The 24,471-nt window shown below is 44.1% G+C and overlaps 1 protein-coding gene and 1 pseudogene across 1 annotated transcript; both read left to right on the forward strand.

Annotated features, from left to right (window-relative positions):
* Window positions 1-218: 218 nt before the first annotated feature.
* TMEM217 (transmembrane protein 217) lies at window positions 219-788 on the forward strand. The gene has a single exon (XM_070419413.1). The coding sequence runs from the start codon at window positions 219-221 to the stop codon at window positions 786-788; it is 570 nt and encodes a 189-aa protein (XP_070275514.1).
* Window positions 789-13,149: 12,361 nt separating this feature from the next.
* Window positions 13,150-14,062, forward strand: LOC139012935 (RING1 and YY1-binding protein pseudogene; annotated as a pseudogene).
* Window positions 14,063-24,471: the final 10,409 nt, after the last annotated feature.

The raw sequence follows: 24,471 nt of genomic DNA on the forward strand, positions 1-24,471 counted from the left end.
CTGCTCATTGCCGCCAGACTGCATCCTCCCTCCTCCCCACTCATACGCCAGTCAATTTTAAACCATCTCCTGTCTTCCCAAAGTTCTTACTTCCTGGTTTCCATACTTCTCTTTGTTGTTTTTCCTTTGGGAAAAGAGGCAGAAACCCTGATAACTTGCCACATTGGCAAGAACCAGAATTCTCCCTTATATTGTTTGTCTTCACAGGAAGTCTCAACATGAAACCGAAACACTGGTGTGGGATGACCGCCAAAATGGGCACCGTGTTATCAGGGGTCTTTACCATCATAGCCACCGACATGTACCTCATCTTTGAACAGAAGTACCTAAGGAGCAGCAATTGCACCGAGATTGACCCAGGGGACATGAGGATACATTCCCTAATAAGGCACTTCGTCGCCTGTTGGGGTTTCAATGTCGTTATCTTCCTGTCTTGCATCACCATCATCATCAGCTGCTTGCTCATATACTCAGTGTATGCCCAGAAGTACAAGGGCATGGTGATCTATATCATCTGGATCTTTTTCTATGAAGCCCTGAACATTGTAATACAAATCCTCACCACCAATAACACGGGCATTGTAGAGGTTAGAGTCATGCGCTGGTTTGGCTTGGTGTCCCGTATACTCATGCACTGTTTCTGGATCTTCTTTGTCATGACTTATGCCCAGATAATCTACAAAAGTAATAGCCAGGGCAATATCATTTCCCACAGAAGACGGATTTCTACAAGCAGCCGAGACTTCCCACGGCGGAAATCAAAGATAATCAGCCATATCCGCCACTAGAATGAATGAATACCCTTGGCCCTTTTCTCTCTTGAGAGGCAGGTCTCCCAGGTTCTCATGGTAGTTCTCTTTTCTTCTCTTCACTTTTCATCTATTCAGAAAGTAGAGACCCTACTGCCACTCTTTCTGGGGAATGTGCAGAGAAATGTGACTAGGGTCACACCTGGAACATCCTGTTCATTGAGGATGTTTAGTTAAAGGCCATTGTTATTTATCAAGCACTCCTTGAGTGGCTCCTTCTTTTTCTTACCACTTTATTGGGCAACATGAAGAGGGCAAGGGAATGAAACAAAGCTGAATTGCAGTCTGTCAATCCATTCATCTTGTATTTCTTCATCAACCTTCAACCCATAGCTCTCTAATTTAACCCCGGGACAGGCAAATCTGTATTTATACCTCAGATTGTTGAAGCACAAAGGATACTGTTGTTGTCTTAGGGTGGCTTTGTGCCATGGTTTTTCTCCCTATGTTATTTAGATAAGTAGAAGAATAAAAATAGAAAATTGCTTTTCCTTTTCTGAGTCAAATTGGTCAAATAACACAAAAGACAATTACTTAAAAGGTACTTGTTAAACTTTTCTGTGTCTCCTACTGTGTCTGGATACTGTAGGAGGATACAAAGTAAGATATGAGGCCTAACTTTGAGGATTTTGCAGGTTAGTGAGAGAAACTAAATTACTGTTTATGAATCAATTAGCCAACAGTATAAGACAGTACAAGATTACACATTATCATGGATGAACAAACTTCACTTTGTATTTAGGCTCAAAAACTGTCAGAAGCAGCTTAAGCCAGGATAGCCCTGGTCGGGCAAACTTCTACTTTAAACATTAGACATTATGTTGTGTTTGTTTTACTTAAAAGTTTTCTTGAAGCATAATCCTATCTAATAAAAGAGAAACATGGTAATTAGCCATACCTCCGCTACCCTTCCCATTGGCTAATCAGGGCGATATGCAAATTAACTGCCAGCCAAGATGGCGGCCGGCAGCCAGGCAGCTTGAAGCGAACATGAGGCTTGCTTGCTTCAGTGACGGAGGAAGTCAACGTTCCCCGCCTGCCACTGCCGGCCTCTGAGCTTGCAGTTTGAAACATTGTTACAAATATAGAAGCTAAACAAAACCCCAGAAACCTGCTTTCAGCCAGCCGGGATCTCAGAGCTGGAGTTGAAACAGTGTTTCAATTATAGAACCCAAACAAACCAGATACCTGCTTTCAGCAGCCGAGGCCTCAGAGCTGGAGCCAAGCCTCAGAGCTAAAGCTGGCCCAGAATTAAAAAAAAGAAAAAAAGGAACGGTTGGGAGCTACAGTCACCTGCCAGCCTGAAAACAGCCCTTAGCCCCTCACCCTGACTGGCCAGGCACCCCAGTGGGGACCCCCACCCTGAAGAGGGTGTGACCAGCTGCAAACAGCCCTCAGCCCCTCACCCAGGCTGGCCAGGCACCCAAGCGGGACCCCCACCCTGATCCGGGACACCCTTCAGGGCAAACCAGCCGGCCCCCACCCATGCACCAGGCCTCTATCCTATATAGTAAAAGGGTAATATGCCTCCCAGCACCGGGATCAACGTGACAGGGGGCAGTGCCCAAACCCCCTGATTGCCCTGCGGCTCTGTGTGTGACAGGGGGCGGGGCCACAACCTCCCTATCCGCCCTGCTCTGTTCGTGACAGGGGAAGGTGCCCCAACCCCCTGATAAGCCCTGCTCTGTGCCTGATGGGGGGAGCTCCCCAACCCCCTGATTGCCCTGAAGCTCTGTGTGTGACAGAGTGCGGCGCCCCAACCCCCTGATCGGCCCTGCTCTGTGTGTGACAGGGTGCGGCACCCCAACACCGCCCCCCCGCCCCACGGGCCCTGCTCTGTGTGTGACAGGGTAGAGCCATAACCTCCCCATCGACCCTGCCCTGTGTGTGACAGGGTGCGGTGCCCCAACTCCCCTATCGGCCCTACTCTGTGAGTGATGGGGGAGCTCCTCAACTCCCTGATCGGCCCTGCTCTGTGCGTGACAGGGGGTGGCGCCACAACTTCCCCATCAACCCTGCCTTGAGTGTGACAGGGGGCGGTGCCCCAGCCCCCCAATCGGCCCTACCCTGAGCGTGACTGAGGGTGACATCGCAACCTCCCGATCTGCCCTGCTCTGTGCATGACAGGGGGCGGCGCCCCAACTCCCCAATCGGCCCTGCTCTGAGCCCGACCAGGGACTGCACCTAGGGATTGGGCCTGCCCTCTGCCACCCGGGAGCAGGCCTAAGCCAGCAGGTCGTTATCTCCCAAGGGGTTCCAGACTGTGAGAGGGCACAGGCCGGGCGGAAGGATCCCCCCTCCCCCCCGAGTGCACAAATTTTTGTGCACTGGGCCTCTAGTCTACAATAATAAAAACATAATATGCTAATTAGACTGGACAGCTGAACGTCCTTCTGGACAAAGCCACAGTGGCTGCAAGGGCTGAAGGCAGGCAGCCACGGTGGCTGGCAGTGGCAGCAGCGGTGGGGTAATGGGGGCGACACCTTCCCCTGATGGGCCCGGTTGCCTCCCGCAGAGGGAGGCCAGACTGCAGCTTAGGCCCGCTCCCACAGTAGGACATCCCCTAAGGGCTCCCAGACTACGAGAGGGGGCAGGCCGGGCTTAGGGACACCCCCCAGTGCACAAATTTTTGTGCACCAGGTCTCTAGTCCTATATAATAAAAGCCTAATATGCTAATTATCCCTTGGACTGGGAGTTCGACTGGAAGTTTGACTGGGAGTTCCACCAGGGGGCATGGCCGGCTGGCCAACTGCAGGAAGGGAGGCCCTGGCCAGCTGGGGGGAATGGAGGCCCTCAACCGCAGCGGCTTCAGGCAGCCAGGGGAAGGGACATCCCAGCAGTCTGCCGACAGTCACTAGGGACCGTACTGTGCACGAATTTTGTGCTGGAACTCTGATTGACATATAATAGCACAATGTTTAAAGTATATAATTGACATAAGTATATCCCAGTGAAAGTGTCACTGCAATTGAGTTCATGAACATAGGTATCACCTCCAAAAGTTTCCTCATAATCCCTGCCTCCCCCATCTATACTCCCCATTCCCACCACACAGCACTGATTTGCTATACAGTAGTTTGCATTTTCTAGAATTTTACATAAGCAGATTCATAGAGTATTGTTCTTTTTTTTTTTTTTTTTTGGTCTGGCTTCCTTCACTCAGCTTAATGCCTTTAAGGTTCATCCATAGCATGTGTATTAATAGTTCATTCTTTATTGCTGAGTAAGATGCCATGGCATGGATGTATCACTGTGTATCCATTTGCCCATTGAAGGACATCTATTGGTTTGAAGTTTGGGGCAATTATGAATAAGAATACTATAAACATTTGTGCACAAGCCTTTGTTTGGACTTGATTTCATTTATCTCAAAATGGGATTTTTTTTCTAGAGCAGCTGTATCATTTTTATATTCCCAATGGCAGTATATGAGAATTCCAGTTCTTCCACATCCTTGCACAATAAGTTTTTTATTTTAGCCATTCTAATAAGTATATGGTGGTATTTCATTGTGGCTTTAACTTGTATTTCTCTAATGATAAATGATGTTGAACATCTTTTTATGTACTTATCTGGCATTCTTCTGTCTTTTTTATTTAAGTATTCAAATTTTTTGCCCATTTTTTATTTTTTCTTATGCACATTTAAAAAAATTAGGTTGTTTTTCTTAAGTTTGGGGAGTGGTTTTAAATATATATGTATATTTTTTATTACAGTATTTCACATGTTCCCCATTTTCCCTCCCTTTGCCCCCCTCCACCTACCCATACCCCACTGGGGAGTTTTTTATATTTTCTGAATACAAGTCCTTTATCAGATATACGATTTGTAATTTTTTTTTCATGTTGTGCCTTGTCTCTTCATTCATGTAACAGTATCTTTTGAGGAACAGACAGTTTTAATTTCAATGAAGTCCAATTTATCAATTTGTTCTTTTATGGGTCACACTTTTGGTTATCACATTTAGGAAATCTTTGCCCAGGGTCAAGAAGGTTTTCTCTTATGTTTCCTCTAGAAGTCATAGTTTTTAAGTTTTAAACTTGGATATATAATCCCTTTTGAGTTATTTTTTTATATATAGTGAGAGATGTAGATCAGAGAGTATTTTTTTGCTCCTGGATATCTAATTGTTCCAACACTAATTCTTAAAAAAGATTATCCTTTTTAAAATATATTTTTTTATTGATTTCAGAGAGGAAGGGAGAGGGAGAGAGAAAGAGAAACATCAATGATGAGAATCATTGATTGGCTGCTTCTTGCACGTCCCCTACTGGGGATTGAGCCCGCCCCCCAGCATGTGTCCTTGACCAGAATCGAACCCGGGACCTTTCAGTCGCCAGGCCGATGCCCTATCCACTGAGACAAACTAGCTAGGGCTAAAAATCTTGCATCTATGTTCATAGGGGGTATTTGTAGTTTTCTTCCCTTGTAATGTCTTCATTTGTTTTTGGTATCACAGTAATGCTTACTTCATAGAAAGGAGTATTTCTTCCTTTTCAATTTTTGTAAGAATTTATGTTTAATTGGTATTTATTTCTTCCATAAATGTTTGGTAGGATTTTCAGCACTGAAGCCATTTGGACCTGGAATTTCTTTGTGGGACGTTTTAAACTACAAATTATTTTTTTGTTTTGTTAATCGTCACCTGAGGATATTTTTTCCATTGATTTTTAGAGAGTGGAAGGGAGGGAGGAAGGGAAACAGGCAAACATCAATGTGAGAGAGGGACATTGATAAGTTACCTCCCAAACACACCCCTGACTGGGGCTGGGGATCAAACCCGGGACCCTTTGGTGCATAGGCGAGTGCTCTAACTACTGTACACACCAGCCAGGGCTACAAATTAAATTTTAAAAAGATATGGAGTTATTGAGGTTATCTATTTCTTCTTGGTAAGCTTTAATAGTTTGTATCGTCCATTTTATCTAAGTTGTTGAGTTTATTGCCATAAAGCTGTTCAAAATATTCTCTTATCTTTTTAATATCTATAGAACATGTAGAGAAATCACTGCTCTCATTCCTGATATTCATTTGTGTTTCTCTCTTTTTTTCTGATAAGCCTGACTAGAGGTTTATGATGCTTTAATGAAACCAATATTTTTGTTTCATTGATTTTATCTATTCTTTTTCTATTTTATGTTTCCATTGATTTCTACTCTAATCTTTATTATTTTCTTCTACTTACTTTGAGTTAAATTTGCTCTTTTTTTAATACTCGCTTATGGTAGAAGCTAAGGTCATTGATTTAAGATCTTTTTTATAATTTTATTTTTTTCTCCATCATCGTTTATTCCCCCTATACCCTCTTCCACCTCCACTCACCCCCCTCCCCGCCACAATCACCTCTTATTTCTAATATGGGTACTTAGTGCTATAAAATTTCCTCTTAAGTGCTGCTTTAATGTCATCACACACATTTTGATATGTTGTTTTTTTCATTACTTAGGCAATTAAAAGTACTAATTTCCTCTTGAATTCTTCTTTGATCTATGAGTCATTTATGAATGTGCTACTTTGTTCCAATATTGAAGATTTTCCCAAAATCTTTCTGTTATTGATTTCTAACTTAATTTTAGTATGATCAGACTTTCCATGATTTAAATCACTTTAAATTTATTAAAAATAGTTTTATGGCCTCAGCTGGTTTGGCTCAGTGGATAGAGCGGAGCCCTGCAGACTGAAGGGTCCCAAGTTCAATTCCGGTCAAGGGAACATGCCCAGGTTGTGGGCTTGATCCCCAGTAGGGGGTGTGCAGGAGGCAGCTGATCCTTGATTCTATCTCATCATTGGTGTTTCTATCTCTCTCTCCCTCTCCCTTTCTCTCTGAAATCAATAAAAAATGTATTTTAAAAAATAGTTTTATGGTTCAGAATATGTTCTATCTTGATAAATCTTCCATATGCATCTAGAAAGAATATTTATTCTGCTATTGTTGGGTGCAGTGTTCTATAAATGTCAACTAGATTAAGTTAATTGATAGATCCTTCAAATCTAATATCTTTTCTAATTTTCTTTCCACTTATTCTATTAACCACTGAAAGAGAGGTATTGAAATCTCTGACTATAATTATGGATTTTTCTGTTTCTCTTTGTAATTATATCCCTTTTTGCTTCATGTATTTTGAAACTTTATAATGGGTGCATAAATGTTTCAGATTGTTACACCTTTCTGATGAATTAACCCATTTCTGATGAAATGACCTTCTGAGATTATTCTTTGCTCTGAAATTTTTTTTGCCTGATATCAATGCAGCCACTCCATAATTCTTTTGATTTGTGTTGACATGATATATGTTTTCCCATCTTTTTATCTTTAGCCAATTTATATTTTGATATTTAAAATATGTTTATTATAGGCAGTATAAAATTAGGGCTTGCTTTTTTTAATTCAATCTAACAATCTCTTAATTGGAGTATTTTGATAATTTACATTTAGTGGTCCTTTATATATATACTAGAGGCCCAGTGCACGAATTCGTGCCCCAGTGGGGTCCCTCAGCCTGGCCTGCGGGATCGGGCTGAAAACAGCTCTCTGACATCCCCTGTGGGGTCCCAGATTGTGAGAGGGTGCAGGCCAGGCTGAGGGACCCCACTGGTGCACTATCAGGGCCAGGGAGGGATGCGGGAGGGCTCCAGGGCATGTCCAGTCATCCTGCTCAGTCCCAATGGGCCAGACCCAGCAGCAAGCTAACCTACCAGTTGTAGCGTCTGCCCCCTGGTGGTCAGTGCATGTCATAGTGAGCAGTTGAGTGGCCTTAGCATATCATTAGCATATTATGTTTTGATTGGTTGAACGGCTGACTGGATGACTGAACACTTAGCATATTAAGCTATTATTATATAGGATACATTTTTATTGATTTCAGAGAGGAAGACAGAGGGAGAGATAGAAACATCAATGATGAGAGAGAATTATGGATTGGCTGCCTCCTGCACACTTCCTACTGGAGATTGAGCCTGCAACCCAGGCATGTGCCCTAAACCAGAATCAAACCCCAGACCTTACAGTCCCCAGGCCGACACTCTATCCACTGAACCAAACCAGCTAGGGCTAGTGGTCCTTTTGTTATTTGTTTTCTATTTGTTCCATCTCTTCTTTGTTTTTCCCCCCTCTCTTTTTCCACTTTCTTTTGAATTAATTTAATATTTCTTATGGTTTCATTTTACCTCCTTTGTGACCTTATCTACACTAATAAAAGAGAAACATGGTAATTAGCATACGACCACTACCCTTCCCATTGGCTAATCAGCATATCCTTATGCAAATTAACTGTCAGCCAAGATGGCGGCCAGCAGCCATGCACTGAAGCGAACAGAGAGACTTGCTTGCTCCAACGTTCCCTGCCTCACTTGCAGCCTCTCAGCTGCAACTCTAAGCAACTATGTTGCAAATATAGAAGCTAAACAAAACCCCAGAAGCCTGCGTTAGTCAGCCAGGCTTCAACCAGCCGGACCGCAACATTGTATCAAATACAGAAGGAAAAACAAAGGCCAGAAACTGGCTTTCAGCAGCCGAGGCCTCAGAGCTAAAGCCCTCAGCCCCTCAGGCAGACTGGCCAGGCACTCCAGTGGGGACCTCCACCCTGATCCAGGACACCCTTCAGGGCAAACCAGCCAGCCCCCGCCCGTGCACCAGGCCTCTATTCTATATAGTAAAAGGGAAATATGCCTCCCGGCACCGGGATCAACGTGACAGGGGGCAGCACCCAAACCCCCTGATCACCGTGCGGCTCTGTGTGTGACAGGGGGCGGGGCCACAACCTCCCTATCTGGCCTGCTCTGTTCGTGACAGGGGAAGGCGCCCCAACCTCCTGATCAGCCCTGCTCTGTGTCTGATAGGGGGGAGCTCCCCAATCCCCTGATCGCCCTGCGGCTCTGTGTGTGACAGGGTGTGGCACCACAACCCCCCCTCCCCACGGGCCCTGCTCTGTGTGTGACAGGGTAGAGCCATAGAGCCATAACCTCTCCATCGGCCCTGCCCTGAGTGTGACAGTGGCGGCACCCAAACCCCTGATTGGCCCTGCTCTGTGGGTGATAGAGGGTGGTGCCCCAACCCCCCTCCACGGGCCTTGCTCTGTGTGTAACGGGGTAAAGCCATAACCTCCCCATTGGCCCTGCCCTGAGTGTGACATGGTGCAGCTCCCCAACCCCCTGATCCGCCCTGCTCTGTGTGTGACAGGGGGCGGTGCCCCAACTCCCCTATCGGCCCTACTCTGTGCATGACAGGGGGGAGCTCCTCAACCCCCTGATGGGCCCTGCTCTGTGTGTGACAGAGGGGAGCTCCCCAACCCCCTGATTGACCCTGCTCTGTGTGTGACAGGGTACAGAGCCCCAACCCCCTGATGGGCCCTGCTCTGTGAGTGACAGGGGGCAACGCCCCAACCCCCTGATCGGCCCTGCTCTGTGCGTGACAGGGGGTGGCTCCGCAACCTCCCCATAGACCCTGCCTTGAGTGTGACAGGGGGCGGTGCCCCAACCCCCCAATCGGCTGTACCCTGAGCGTGACTAGGCGTGGCATAGCAACCTCCCGATCTGCCCTGCTCTGTGCATGACGGGGCGGCGCCCCAACTCCCCAATCGGCCCTGCTCTGAGCCTGACCAGGGGCTGCACCTAGGGATTGGGCCTGCCCTCTGCCACCCGGGAGCAGGCCTAAGCCAGGAGGTCGTTATTTCCCAAGGGGTCCCAGACTGCGAGAGGGCACAGGCCGGGCTGGGGGACCCCCCCGCCCCCCCCCCCCGAGTGCACAAATTTTTGTGCACCGGGCCTCTAATTATATATAACTAGAGGCCTGGTGCACCATATTCCTGCACTGGGGAGTGTGGGGGTCCCTCAGCCTGACCTGCACCTCTCCAATCTGGGAGCCTTCAGGGGAGCCCTCTCCAATCTGGGGGGTTTTGTCTTTGCAATCATATGAGCGAATTGTCTGAGACTCCAACTCAGTTTGGTTTGTTGCTCACAGAATAATAGAGGCTTTTTTTTTTCTTTGCTTCATTGGTAGAGATTTCCTGGAAGTTTTTGGATATCTTCCATTTAATTTTTCCTAGGCACTCTGATTTTATTTATGTCTCTCAACTTTGCTTTCCCTTCATCCCCCACGGCAACAGTAACTTGTTCCAGGCTCACTTTGCTCTAGTGTCTAGGAGATCCGTCTGTCACAGAACTAGGATTCCCAGCATTCCTGATGCTCCCCATGCTCTGGGCTTCTGCGTCTGGTCCTGGGGCTGCCACCAGAACTACTATTCCCAGAATTACTGGGGCTCCCCACGCTCTTGGTTTTCCCTTCCTGCTCTGTCTCTGTCCCATGGCCTCCCACTCTGCTAAGTCTTCCAAGCCGCCAGCTCTCCCTCTCTGCTCTCCGTCTGGCGGCTTGGGGAGCCAAGTTCCTCAAGCTGCTCCACTCTCTGCCGGTTCTCCTGCTCTGCTCTCCGCCCAGCAGCTTGCGGGGAGCGACTGAGGGAGCCACATCTCCCCAAGCAGCCGGCTCTCCTGCTCTGCTCTCTGCCGGGTGCCTGTGTATGCAAATTAACCTGCCAGCTTTGTTGGGTTAATTTGCATACTCACTCCTGATTGGCTGGTGAGCGTAGCGGAGGGACGATCAATTTGCATGTTTCTCTTTTATTATATAGGATTCCTAGTGATCTTTTTTATAATTTTATTTAAAATTTTTTTTATAATTTATTTTTTTTATAATTTTATTTGTTTTAGAGTTGATAGTATGCATCTTTAACTTATCAGAGTCTACCTTCAGATGATATTATGCCACTTCATATCCTGTTTGGTTTGTTGCTAACAGAATAATAGAGGCATTTTTTAAAATAAAAGCCTAATATGCTAAGTGTCCGGTCATCCAGTTGGCCATTCAACCAATCAGAGCATAATATGCTAAGGTCACTCAACTGCTCGCTATGTTGTGCACTGACCACCAGGGGGCAGACGCTCCAACTAGTAGGTTAGCTTGCTGCTGGGGTCCTGCCAATCAGGACTGAGCGAAACGGGCCAGACACACCCTGAGCCCTCCTGTAGTCCCTCCCAGGCTGGCCAACATCCCACGTCCCTCCCCGGCACCAGTTGTGCACTGGTGGGGTCCCTCAGCCTGGCCTTCACCCTCTCGCAATCTGGGACACCTCTTGGAATGTTGGAGAGATGGTTGTGGCCCGACAGCGGAACGACTGGTCACTATGACATGCACTGATCACCAGGGAGCAGACGCTCAACACACGAGCTGCCCCCTGGTGGTCAGTGTGCTCCCATGGGGGGAGCGCCATTCAGCCAGAAGCTGGGCTCATGGCTGGCAAGCGCACTGGTGGTGGCGGAAGCCTCTCCCACCTCTGTGGAAGTGCTAAGGATATCTGACTGATGGCTTAGGCCCAGGCCTAAGCCATCAGTCAGACACCCCCTGAGGGCTTCTGGACTGTGAGAGGGCACAGGCCGGGCTGAGGGACCACCTTCCCCTCCCCCCATCGATTGCACAAATTTCATGCACCGGGCCTCTAGTATAGTATAAGAACCTTACGATAGTAAACTTCCAATATTCCTCACCTATTTGTGCTATTTGCTTTTATCCTATCTAATAATAGACAAACATGGTAATTAACCATACCTCCGTTACGCTTCCCATTGACTAATCAGCAGGATATGCAAATTAACTGCCAACAAAGATGGCGGCCGGCAGCCACGCAGCTGAAGCGAACACGAGGCTTGCTTGCTCCAGTGATGGAGGAAGCCAAGGTTCCCTGCCTGCCGCGGCCCAGCTCTGAGCTCCGGATGCAACAATGTTGCAATTATAGAAGCTAAACAAACCCCAGATACCTGCTTTCAGCCGGCAGCTGGCTCAGAGCTTAGAGTGCCAGTGATGGCAACAGAGTTTCAATTATAGAAGCTAAACAAACCCCAGATACCTGCTTTCAGCCAGCCATGGCCTCAGAGCTGGAGCCGGCTCTCAGCTCCAGTGACAGCTATAGAAGGTAAATAAATCCCAGAATAAAAAGAAAAAAAAGAGGCTGGGAGCTTCAGTTGCCTGCCAGCCTGAAAACAGCCCTCAGCCCCTCACCCAGGCTGGCCAGGCACCCCAGTGGGGACCCCCACCCTGAAGGGAGTGTGACCAGCTGCAAACAGCCATCAGCCCCTCATCCAGGCTGGCCAGGCACCCCAGTGGGGACCCCCATCCTGAGGGGCGTGTGACCAGCTGAAAACAGCCATCAGTCCCTCACCCAGGCTGGCCAGGCACCCAAGCGGGACCCCCACCCTGATCTGGGACACCCTTCAGGGCAAACCAGCTAGCCCCCACCCGTGCACCAGGCCTCTATCCTATATAGTAAAAGGGTAATATGCAAACTGACTCTAACAGCAGAAAGACTGGGAATTACTTGTCACTATGACAAACACTGACCACCAGGGGGCAGATGCTCAATGCAGGAGCTGCGCTCTGGTGGTCAGTGCACTCTCACAAGGGGGAGCTCTGCCAGTACAGCAGTGGTGGTGGGAGCCTGTCCTGCCTCCTCAGCAGCGCTAAGGATGTCTGACTGCAGCTTAGGTCTGCTCCTCGCTGGCAAGTGGACCTCCCCTGAGGGCTGCCGGGCTGCCAGAGGGATGTCTGATTGCCATCTTAGGCCCAATCCCCCAGGGAGCAGGCCTAAGCCAGCAAGTGGTCACCCCTGAGGGGGTCCCAGACTGCGAAAGGGCACAGGCCGGGCTGAGGGACCCCCTACCCCCGAGTGCACAAATTTTTGTGCACCGGGCCTCTAGTGTGTTATAAACCTTAACCTAGATTGTTGTTTTTGCTTAAATTATCTTTTAAAGAGCTTTAAATGACAGGAAAAATATCAAATATTTGCCCATATTTTACCATTTCCATGCTGTACAGTCCTTTGTATAAATGCAGATTTTTAACTAATATCATTTTTCTTTTGCCTGAAGGACTTCCTTTAACATTTCTTGTAGTGTGAGTCTACTGATGATGAATTCTTTTGGCTTTTCTATGTATGAAAAGATTATTTCATTTTAATTTATAAAATTATAATGTTTTTAACTTTTTAATTATGGTAAAGTGTACATAACATAACAAAACTTTACCATCATAACCATTTTTAAGTGTGGAGTTTAGTAGTGTTATGCAATAGCTCTCCAGAACTATTTTCATCTGGCAAAACTGAAACTGAAACTCTATACCAGTGGTTCCCAACCCTTTTTGGCCATGCCCCAGCTAAGCATCTCTAAAATCCTGATGCGTTACCGCGCCCGCCCCCGACATATAATTCTTATTATCAAAAAGTGAACTCCTACTCACGTGGAGGAAGCCTAAAAGGCCATTAACTTGCTCTAAACAAGCTTCCAAAGAACATGGTGTCCATGAAAGAGAAAAATAAGCCGGCTGCCGCTTCTCCCGGGTGCCCACGCGGCCCAGAGGTGACAGGGTACCGGTGGGGGTCCGGGTCCCTCTTCTGGTTCCGGAAAAGGATGGGTGGGTGGTCGCCGGAGCGAAGTTTCCAGCCCAAGATTCCTGCGAATTACCACGGCTCACCAGCGCCGGTGATGTGCTGTCTCCCCTTCCTGCCCTGTCCCTTCCCTCCTCGCCCCTCGCCCTGCTCCCCGCTCCTCTGCAGGCCGAAGAGACAAGCCCTGCCGCAGACAAAGGCTTTTGGGATTGTAGCGTCTGCACCTTCGGAAACAGCGCGGAAGCCTTTAAATGCAGCATCTGTGATGTGAGGAAAGGCACCTCCACCAGAAAACCTCGAATCAATTCTCAGCTGGTGGCACAGCAGGTGGCACAGCTGTATGCCACCCCACCACCCCCGAAGAAGGAGAAGAAGGAGAAAGTTGAAGAGCAAGACAAAGAGAAACCCGAGAAAGATAAGGAAATTAGTCCCAGTGTCACCAAGAAAAACACCAACAAGAAAATAAAACCAAAGTCCAATATTCTGAAAGACCCTCCTAGTGAAGCAAACAGCATACAGTCCGCCAATGCGACAACCAAGACCAGCGAGTCAATCACACCTCAAGGCCCCGACTGAAAACTGTGGACAGGGGCACTGCACAGCAGTTGGCAGTGACTGTGGGCAACGTCACCGTCATGATCACAGACTCGCTCCTCCGCAGTGACCTCCAGTGCAGGGTCAGAACAGCAGCACCAGAGCAGCTCGGGGTCGGAGAGCACAGACAAGGGCTCCTCCCGCTCCTCCACTCCGCAGGGCGACCTGTCCGCAGTGAACGACGAGTCTTTCTGAAATTGCACATGGAATTGTGAAAACTATGAATCAGGGCCTGAAATTCAAATCTCCACCTGCCCATGCTGCTGCACCTGGAGAACCTTCTGTGGACATCGACCTGTTAGTGATGCTGCCAGGATCATTTCTGCTTGCCATGGGCATTTGACCACCAAGGAATTTCGCACCCTGACGATTACTCTTGACACTTTTATGTATTCCATTGTTTTATATGATTATCCTAACAATCATTTATAATTGGATGTGCTCCTGAATCTACTTTTTATAAAAAAAAAAAAAAATCTGCTGTGCACAATTTTCCATGTACATTACAACTGGTTTTCGTTTTTGTTTTGTTGGGGGTGGGCTGGGAGGGGGAGGGAACTTTTATTTATTGTGTTCACAAGCTCCATCCTCTCAGCATATCCTTCTAAGTTTATTTCTTTCTTCCAGTTCTACTATGTACTATCAGTTTTGATATAACTATATATAAATATAAAATTATATATAAAGGGTTATTTGAAACAAAAAAAAGAGAGAAAAAAATAAAAGACTGAAAGGACAGTTGAAGTACTGAGGAAGAAATCACTAAGAAATTGTTTAAAAAACAATAATATGAAAAAATAACAAAAAATTCACTGTTAATAACTCATTCTCAAATTGCCCTGCTCAAAAATCAAATTGCCTCCCTGTGGGGCATGTGCCCCACTTTGGGAACCACTGCTCTATACCCATTAAACAGCAGCTCCCCATATTCTTCTCTCCCTGGTTCTTGGCAACTTCCGGAAGCCAGTCCATCCTTGCTGCTTGACACAGTCGCTGCAGGGAAGAAACATCTGCACAGCATATGTTTCAAGGGACCTGGCATACTGTTCTTACTATGTTTGCTCCCCTTCTTAGCGCTATGTGTTCTAACCAGGGCCACCTCCCTGAGAAAGGTTGTTTCCCCAGGTGGGGATGTTTCCCTGGAGTTAGGGATTAACAGGATTAAGGAAGGGAATATATCAGTAAAACCCCTTAACTGAGTGCCAAGCAGGTAGTTAATCACCTTAACAATCATGCTTAAGCTACATAATCTTTACTTAGGCCATAGAATAGGATAATCTCCTTCAGTTACTTCCTTGTAGCTTAACAGTAGACCAGTAGAGTAGTGACCTTGGAATGGAGATAACAAACTAGCCCTAACCTTTGAAATAGAATGGATAGGATTAAAATCAACAGAACTAGATGGAGATGGGATTTTTGGCAAAGGTCAGATAAGAAACTATGGACATGAAACAAGGAACTGTAGAAGGTCAAGGGAGGACCCAAAACATACCATGATGTGACTATAGAGGCATGCTTATAGGATCAAATGGTATAAATACAGATGTAACAGGAGAATAAAGAGAGAACCTGGCTATGCTGATCATCTGAACGCTGTCTCCGTGTCCTTCATTCTTCGCCGACTCCGTCCACACCTTTGGGAACCCCTGGACCACCGGGACTGGACCTTGGCAGGCAACCAGCATTCTACTTTCTGTGTCTATGAATTGACTACTCTAGGAGCCTCATATATGTGGAATCAAACAGCATCTGTCTTTTTTCTGGTTTCTCTCACTTAGCATAATGTCCTAAAGGTTCATCCATGTTGTAGCATGGCTCAGAGTTTTTTTCCTTTTTAAGGCTGAGTAAGATTCCATTATATGTATCTAACACATTTTGTTTATCCATTTACCTGTTGATGAACACTTGGGTTGCTTTCACCTTTTGGCTATGAATGTGGTTGTACAAATATCTCTTGGAGACACTGCTTTCAATTCTCTTGGGTATATAGCCAGAAGTGGAGTTGCTGGATCATATGATAATTCTCTTTTTAAGTTTTTGAGGAACTGCCATACTGTTTTCAACTACAGCAGTACTATTTTACATTCTCAAAATTTCCAATTTCTCCACATCCTCCCTAGCATTATTATTTTTATAGTAGTCATCCTAATAGGTGTGAGGTGGTACTGATTGTGTTTTTTTATTTGATTTCCCTAATGCTTACATCTTCTTTCGAGAAATGTCTATTCAAGTCCTTTGCCCATTTTTAAATCAGGTTGCTTTGTTGTTGCTGCATTGTAGGAGTTCTTCATATATTCTGAATATTAACCCTTATCATATATTTGATTTGCAATATTTTCTCCTGTTCTAAGGGTTGCCTTTTCGCTCTATTGATTGTGCTCTTTGATGTACAGAAATTTTTAATTTTGATGTAGTCCAATTTAAATATTTGTTGTTATTGTTGTTTTTGGTGTCTTATCCAAGAATATCATTTCTAAATTCAATGCCATGAAGCTTTTCCTCTATTTTTTCTTCTAAGAGTTTTGTAGTTTTAACTCTTACTATAGGTCTTTGACTTATTTTTAGTTTATTTTTGTACGTAGTGTAAAGTAAATGTCTAACTTCATTCTTTTGCATGTGGATATCCAGTTTTCCTTGCACTGTTTGTTGAAAAGACTGTCGTTTCCCCCCATTGAATGGTCTTATCACCCCTGTTGAAAATTGTTTGATCATGTCTTAGCCTACGCAAGCTACTGTACCAAAATACCAGGCTGGGTGGTTTAAACAAGAGACATTTATTTTCTCATGGTTCTGAAGGCTAGAACCAGGATCAAGGTGCCAGAAAAATTCAGTGTCTGGTGAGAGCTCTCATCCCAGCTTGCAAATGGCCACCTTCTCTCTGTGTCCTCGCATGGCTCTTCTTCTGTCTGCATGTGAAGAGAGAAAGAGCTTTCCTGGTGTCTCTTCCTCTTCTTATGAGGACATAAATTCCATTGTATTAGAATCTCATCCTTATAACCTCATTTAAATGTTATGGCCTCCCTAAAGGCCCTATCTCCAAATAGTCACATTGGGGATTAAGACATCAACATATGCATTTTTGGGATACAATTTCATCCTTAATACCATATATGTAAGAATTTATATCTGAGCTCTCTGTTCTATTCCATGGTTCTTCTATATGCCTGCCTTTATGCCATTCATATTGTTTGATGACTATAGTTTTGTTATAAGTTTGAAACCAAGAAATCTGAGGCCTTCAACTTTGTTCATCTTTTTTTGAGATTGTTTTGGCTATTTGAGGTCCCTTGAGATCCTATGTAAATTTTAGGGTTAATTTTTCTATTTCTTAAAAAAAATGCTGTTGGGTTTTTATAGGGATTACATTGAATTTAAAGGTCACTTTAGGTAGTATTGCCATCTTAACAAGATGTCTTCCAGTCCATGTACAGATTTATTTGTGTCTCTTAAAATTGCTTTCAGCAACATTTTCTATTTTCCAGTGTACAAGTCTTTCAACTCCTTGGGTTAAGTTTATTCCTAAGTATTTTATTCTTTTTAAAAAAAATTTATGGCCCTAGCTGGTTTGACTCAGTGGATAGAGCTTCAGCCCATGAACTGATGGGTCCCAGGTTTGATTCCAGTCAAGGGCATGCAACTCAGTTGCAGGCTCCATCCCTGGCCCTTGTCAGGGAACTTGGGGGAGGCAACCAATCAATGTGTCTCTATCACACCGATGTTTCTATATCTCTCCCCTGCCCTTCCACTCTCTCTAAAAGTCAATGGAAACACATCCTCAGGTGAAGATTCACAGAAACATAAAAAATAAGTAAATAACATTTTATGAGTTTATTTGAGCCAAGCTGATAACATATGCTGACAAGCAAGATCTCAAATATTCCCAAGAATAACAGTTTTACAGTTCTTTTATGTATTTGAAATTAAGAAGGGATCATAAAGAAGATTACATGGAACCCTGGCTGTGTTGTTCATTTGGTTGAGTATCATCCCGTACACCAAAAGGTTTAGAGTTTGATTTTCAGTCAGGGCACATACCTAGGTTTTGGGTTCAATCCCCAGTCGGGGCAAGTAAGGGAGGCAGCCAACTGCTCTCTCTCTCTCTCTCTCTCTCTCTCTCTCTCCCCCCCCCCTCCACCTTTCCTTCTTTCTTTAAAAATCAATAAAACATTCAGGTGAGGATAAAAAAAAAAAGAAGAACGTTACATGAGGATGGGAGAAAGCAAGGTGGGATTGGATTACAGTGTATTTAACAAGAGTATGTACTCTCTTTCAGGTGCTTGTTTCAAAGGTTTGTTAACCTAACAGCAAAACAATGGGCAGGGCTTGCTTAGGGCAAAGATAAATGTTTTACTAAAAAGTTATATGCCTGGGGCGTGACTACCAGCCATGACCTGCCCAGTTAGGAATTTATGATCAAATTACACTGTGAGGTTACTTTCCATAGAATCTCTTTTTATGGCCACGGTTCCACAGTTCTCCCTTGCCATATACCAATCTGAAGGATACATTGATGACTAACCTTGTGGTCAGATAGTGTTATCTCAGTGCTAGGAAGGCTCATTCCTAGGAAGTCTCAATATCAACATTGTCTTCTTGACCACTAGGGATGAGACAATACTGTAACCATGGGATCTGACATGAGGCCGGATTTTTTCCCCAAAAAGGGAAGGGCAGGTAAATGGAAGGCAGTCAGGTCTTAGAATCTTCATTGTGAAAAAACACTCTTGATGATTTATATCCTGTGAACTATCATGATTTGAGTGTTTGCTTTCTGTCTCAATTTTCTGTATTTGGCATCTAGTATTACATTTACATAAACTATGAAAAGAGTATTAACAGTTATATTAGAAACTTTTAGAAATCATAAACAGTTGGACCACATAGTAAAGTTCAAAGAACAAGTATAACTATTACTATGACTAATATCATTAGCAGAAAGGTAAAGACAAACAACATGGATTCTGAGTTCAATGTGAGTTCATAGGTTATGGACTTGTCAATGGCTTAGGATAGCTGTCTACCGCTGGTGTCTCATCCTCAAGCATTTTATCTTCATAGACAAGAGTAGATGTCCACTCATTGTTAGGCACACAAGAAGGTCCCTTCCAATGAGGGTGGAGAATATCTTTTATTTGCGTTCTTTCCAATAAACATAATCTCCAGGTGGAGATTCTGGGAGCTCTCTGTTAAAGGAAATAGTTATCAACTTGGCATTGTCTTGAAGTCATTCCATTAAACCTTGGCAATGGTGTAAGATGTCTTCTTTCAATATTGTCAGCTTATAAGTTCCTTCACCTAAGTCCAACTTAAATGCACTGTGATGAATAAACCAAGAAAGAAAAAAAAAAGGGAAAAACCAAAAGATAGGGAGCCAGGGACCAGGGAAGAACCAAGCGGCCTCTTAGGTTTCCCATAGCCCTATTTGCTTAATTTACGACCATTGTTTACCCATACAATGTACACTAGAAGTTTTTGTACATATAAACTGAGATTTTAAGGCTTAAAACCACAATGTCTAGCCCTAACTGGTTTGGCTCAGTGGATAGAGCATCAGCCTGTGGACTGAAGGGTCCTGGGTTCAATTCCGGTCGGGGGCACATGCCCAGATTGTGGGCTCAAACCCCAGTGAGGGACATGCAGGGGGCAGCTCATCAGTGATTCTCTCTCATCATTGATGTTTCTCTCTCTCTCTCTCTTTTCCTTTCTCTCTGAAATCAATAAAAATATATTAAAACAAACAAACAAAAACAACCCCACAATGTCTAACAAAAACTAAGAAGTAGTCAGCCAGTATGGCTCAGTGGTTAAACATTGACCTATAAACCAGGAGGTCATGGTTTGATTCCCGATCAGGCACATGTCCGGGTAGCAGGCTCTACCCCAGTGGAGGCCGTGCAGGAAGCAGCTGATGCATGATTTCCCCTCTTATCATTGATGTTTCTATCTCTCTATCCCTCTCCCTTCCTCTCTCTCTAAAAATCAATAAAAATATATTTAAAAAAAAAAGAATTGAGTTGACACCTAAATGACATTATAGGTTGATCCATGTATCTAAATCCTCTTTTTGAATCTTCAAAAGACAAATGTTTTCCATGCAATCTGCCTAATTCTATAGCTGGCTTCTTCTAATTGTGCACACAAAAGTTTAGAAGTATCAAAAGATCCTCATTGCCCTGGCCAGGTAGCTCAATTGGTTAGAGTATTGTCTCTATATGCCAGTGACGGCGAACCTTTTGAGCTCGGCGTGTCAACATTTTGAAAAACCCTATCTTAACTCTGGTGCCGTGTCACAAATAGAAATTTTTTGATCTTTGCAACCATAGTAAAACAAAGATTTATATTTTTGATATTTATTTTATATATTTAAATGCCATTTAGCAAAGAAAAATCAACCAAAAAAATGAGTTCACGTGTCACCTCTGACACGCGTGTCGTAGGTTCGCCATCACTGCATATGCCAAGGTTGTAGGTTTGATCCCTGGTCAAGGCACATATAAGAAGCAACCAATGAATGCATAAATAAGTAGAATAGCAAATCAACCTCTCTCTCTCTCTCTCTCTCTCTCTTTCTCTCTCTCTCCAATCAATCAAAAATAAAAACATTTTTTTAATCCTCATCTCAGGCATCTTAGTTATAAATGGGAGGTTGATTGTGGTGGGCCTTATTGGCCTGAGAAGCATGATTTCCCATGTTAATTCTGAGATCTGTGGAGTCTGAACACATATCTGGGGAAAACCACTCCTCATGTGCATGTCTCCAGACAAACCGAATGCGGTGGCTATCCATATAGGACTACTGCACGCCCTGGAGGAAATTTGTCCTCAGGCAACCCCACAAAGATTCTTTTTTTTTTTTTTTTTAAATATATTTTATTGATTTTTTACAGAGAGGAAGGGAGAGAGATAGAGAGTTAGAAACATCGATGAGAGAGAAACATCGATCAGCTGCCTCCTGCACATCCCCTACTGGGGATGTGCCCGCAACCCAGGTACATGCCCTTGACCGGAATCGAACCTGGGACCTTTCAGTCCGCAGGCCGACGCTCTATCCACTGAGCCAAACCGGTTTCGGCAAGATTCTTAGTCGCCTAAGAATACCCAAGCAAGGGCCAGGGAGAGCTTACCGGACACCACTAGAACCACGACACCTTCCAAGGCACAGCTGCTCTCTCGAGGTGAACCCATTGCAGGGCATCCTGCCCTTCTCCCTAGGGCTCCCGCCAGCTTCTCTGGGATCAGCTGCACTAACACACGGGATGGCTCTTGACAACATCTTTACCGCTCTGAATTTGGGGATTTGAACGAGTATCAGCACCCCATTGACTATCGGATAGTCACTATCCAGTTGGGGAAGCAAGTGTCCTTTTTCCTTCAGTCTCATTTAATCAGCAAAGATTGTATTTCATCTCTCAGTAAGCAATCCAGTTAAAAAGCCAAAATTAAAGCAGCAACTGGTTCCCCCGAGCCACCCCTGGGTTTTCTCAACACTGATCCCCCTCAGGATTTTATAAGAATAGTTCAAAAAAGTCATGGCCTGCTACTTAAAGCAAGGAGGGCCAGAATTCCCAGAGGACCTCACCCAAGTTTACCTGCTATGAAGTGGGGCGCTGGTGGGGCACAGTGGGCCCTTGCCTGTACTGACACCAGGGGATCCACAGGATGGTCCTGGGTAGGCTTCTTCAAACTCCTTCTGACTGTACCCAGTAAATGCCAATGTAAGAAACATCCAAGCCTATAGAGAATTGTTTTATTCTGCTTTGTTTATTATGTTTTTTAGATTCTACATATAAGTGAAAATGTATGGCATTTGTCTTTCTCTGTTTGACTTATTTCATTCAACACACAATACCCTCTAGGTCCATCCATGTTGTTGCAGATGGTAGAGAATTTTTACAAGAATTTATTTGAGCCTGGCCAGTGTGGTTCACTGGTTGGGCATTGACCTATGAACCAGGAGTTCAGGGTTCAATTCCTGATGGGGCTTGATTTCCAGTAGGAGGCATGCAGGAGGCAGCTGATCAATGATTCTCATTGTTTCTATCTTTCTCTCCCTCTCCCCTACCCTCTGAAATTAATAAAAAGACAGTATATTTTTTAAAAAGGAGTATTTTCTTTGAACCAAACTGACAACAAACTGATCTCAAATGCTTCCCAGTATTCTTTTTGATGCTATTGTAAAGACTTGTTAATTTCCTCTTGGGATTGCTCATTGTTAGTGTATAGAAATACAACTGAATTCTGTGTGTTGATTTTGAAACCAGCAACTTTACTGAATTCACTTATTAGATCTAACATTTTTTGGATGGAATTTTTAGGGTTTTCTGCATAGAAGATTGTGTCATCTGTGAACAGAGATCATTTTACTTCATCCTTTCCAATTTTTTGTTTGTTTTTTTGTTTTTGTTTGTTTTTTAAATCTTTATTGTTCAGATTATTACATTTGTTCCTCTTTTTTCCCCCCATAACTCCCCTCCTTCCAGCTCCCACCCCACCCTCCACCCTCACTCCCCACCCACTGTGTTCATCCATAGGTGCATGATTTTTGTCCAGTCACTTCCCGCATCTCCCACACCCCTTTCCCCCCAAGAATAGTCAGTCCATTCCCTTTCTATGTCCCTGATTCTATTATAATCACCAGTTCATTCTGTACATCAGGTTATTTATTCACTTGATTCTTAGATTCATTTGTTGATAGATGCATATTTGTTGTTCATAATTTGTATCTTTACCTTTTTCTTCTTCTTCCTCTTCTTAAAGGATACCTTTCAGCATTTCATATAATACTGGTTTGGCGGTGGTGAACTCCTTTAGCTTTTCCTTGTCTGTGAAGCTCTTTATCTGACCTTCAATTCTGAATGATAGCTTTGCTGGATAAAGTAATCTTGGTTGTAGGTTCTTAGTATTCAGCACTTTGAATATTTCTTGCCATTCCCTTCTGGCCTGCAAAGTTTCTGTTGAGAAATCAGCTGACAGTCGTATGGGTATTCCCTTGTAGGTAATTGAGCCTCTTTCTCTTGCTGCTTTTAAGATTTTCTCTTTGTCTTTTGCTCTTGGCATTTTAATTGTGATGTGTCTTGGTGTGGTCCTCTTTGGATTCCTTTTGTTTGGGGTTCTCTGCGCTTTTTGAACCTGTAAGTCCATTTCTTTCTCCAGGTGGGGGAAGTTTTCTGCCATTATTTCTTGAAATAGGTTTTCAATATCTTGCTGTCTCTCATCTTCTGGCACTCCAATAATTCTGATATTAGTCCGCTTAAAGCTGTCCCAAAGGCTCCTTACACTATCTTCACACTTTAGGATTCTTTTTTCATTTTGCTTTTCCAATTGGGTGTTTTTTGTCGAATCTTTGGTTTGATTCTTGAGCTCCTCTGGTCTGCTATTGGGTATAATATTCTTTATTTCAGTCCGTGTATGCTTACTTTCTAATTTCTTTATCGTAGCATCGAGGGTCTCATTAGTTTTCGTGAGGCTCTGCACAAATTTATGGCAAGCCCTCAAAATTGCGATTCTTAGCTCCATATCCTCCATTTCTGTCATGTTTTTTTGTCTCCGCATCTTTTATGCTTTCTTGGTGCACCCCCTTGTGGTCTCTGTCATCCTTTCCAATTTTAATACCTTTTGTTTCTTTTTCTTGCCTAATTGCTCTGGCTAGGACTTCCAGTACTGTGTTAAATAGATATAGGAAAAGAGGGCATCCTTGTCTTGTTCCTGATCTTAGGGTGAAAAAGCTTAGGGGGAAAACAGTATTTCTCCATTGAGTATAATGTTAACTGTGATATAATGTCCTTCATTATATTGAGGTAGTTTTTTTTTCCTATTCCTAGTTTGTTGAGTGTTTTTATCATAAAACGGTGTTCAATTTTATCAAATGCTTTTTCTGCATCAACTGGAATGCTCATGCTTTTCTCCCTTCATCTGTTAACGTTGTGTATTATATTGATTGATTTCCATTTACTGAACCATCTTTGCATTCCAAGAATAAATCCCACTTGGTCATGGTATATAATCCTTGAATTTTTTTGTATTGTCCATGTTTACTTAATTTTTTGAACATATGGTCATTACTGTTTTAGTATCTTTGTTAATTCTAACATCTGTGTCAATTCTGGATTTCTTTTAATTGATTTTACTCCTCTTTATGAGTCATAGTTTTTGCTTTTTGGCATGTCTGCTAGTTTTTTTATTGGATGCTAGACATTGAGATTTCTGCCTGGTTGTGCACTGTATGTTTTTGTATTCCTATATATATTCTTGAGCTTTATTCTGGGAGGCAGTTAAGTTAGTCACAGACAACTTTATCTTTTCAGATCTTGCTTTTTAAAAAAAATCTTTATTGTTGAAAGTATTACAAATGTCCCCTTTTTTCTCCAATGGACAGCTTATAGCCTGCTCCCCTCTCCCACCACAAGCCTCCCCTACCCTATTGTCTGTGTCCATGGATTATGCATATATGCATACAAGCTCTTGGTTGATCCCTTCCCACCCATCCACCCTCCATTCCCTCCAGGTCTTACTTTTAATATGTGTTAGTCAGTTAATACTCACAGGGGTCCCTTTGCAGATCACCAGAGTTCTCTGTGCATCTCTCTCCTCTATGGTGCTCTGCCCTGTGAACTCGAGAACCTTTGGTCGTCTC

This window comes from Myotis yumanensis, unplaced genomic scaffold (genome assembly GCF_028538775.1).
Source record: "Myotis yumanensis isolate MYYU_CA2020_CCGP unplaced genomic scaffold, mMyoYum1.0.hap1 SCAF_6, whole genome shotgun sequence".
NCBI classification, from domain to species: Eukaryota; Metazoa; Chordata; class Mammalia; order Chiroptera; family Vespertilionidae; genus Myotis; species Myotis yumanensis.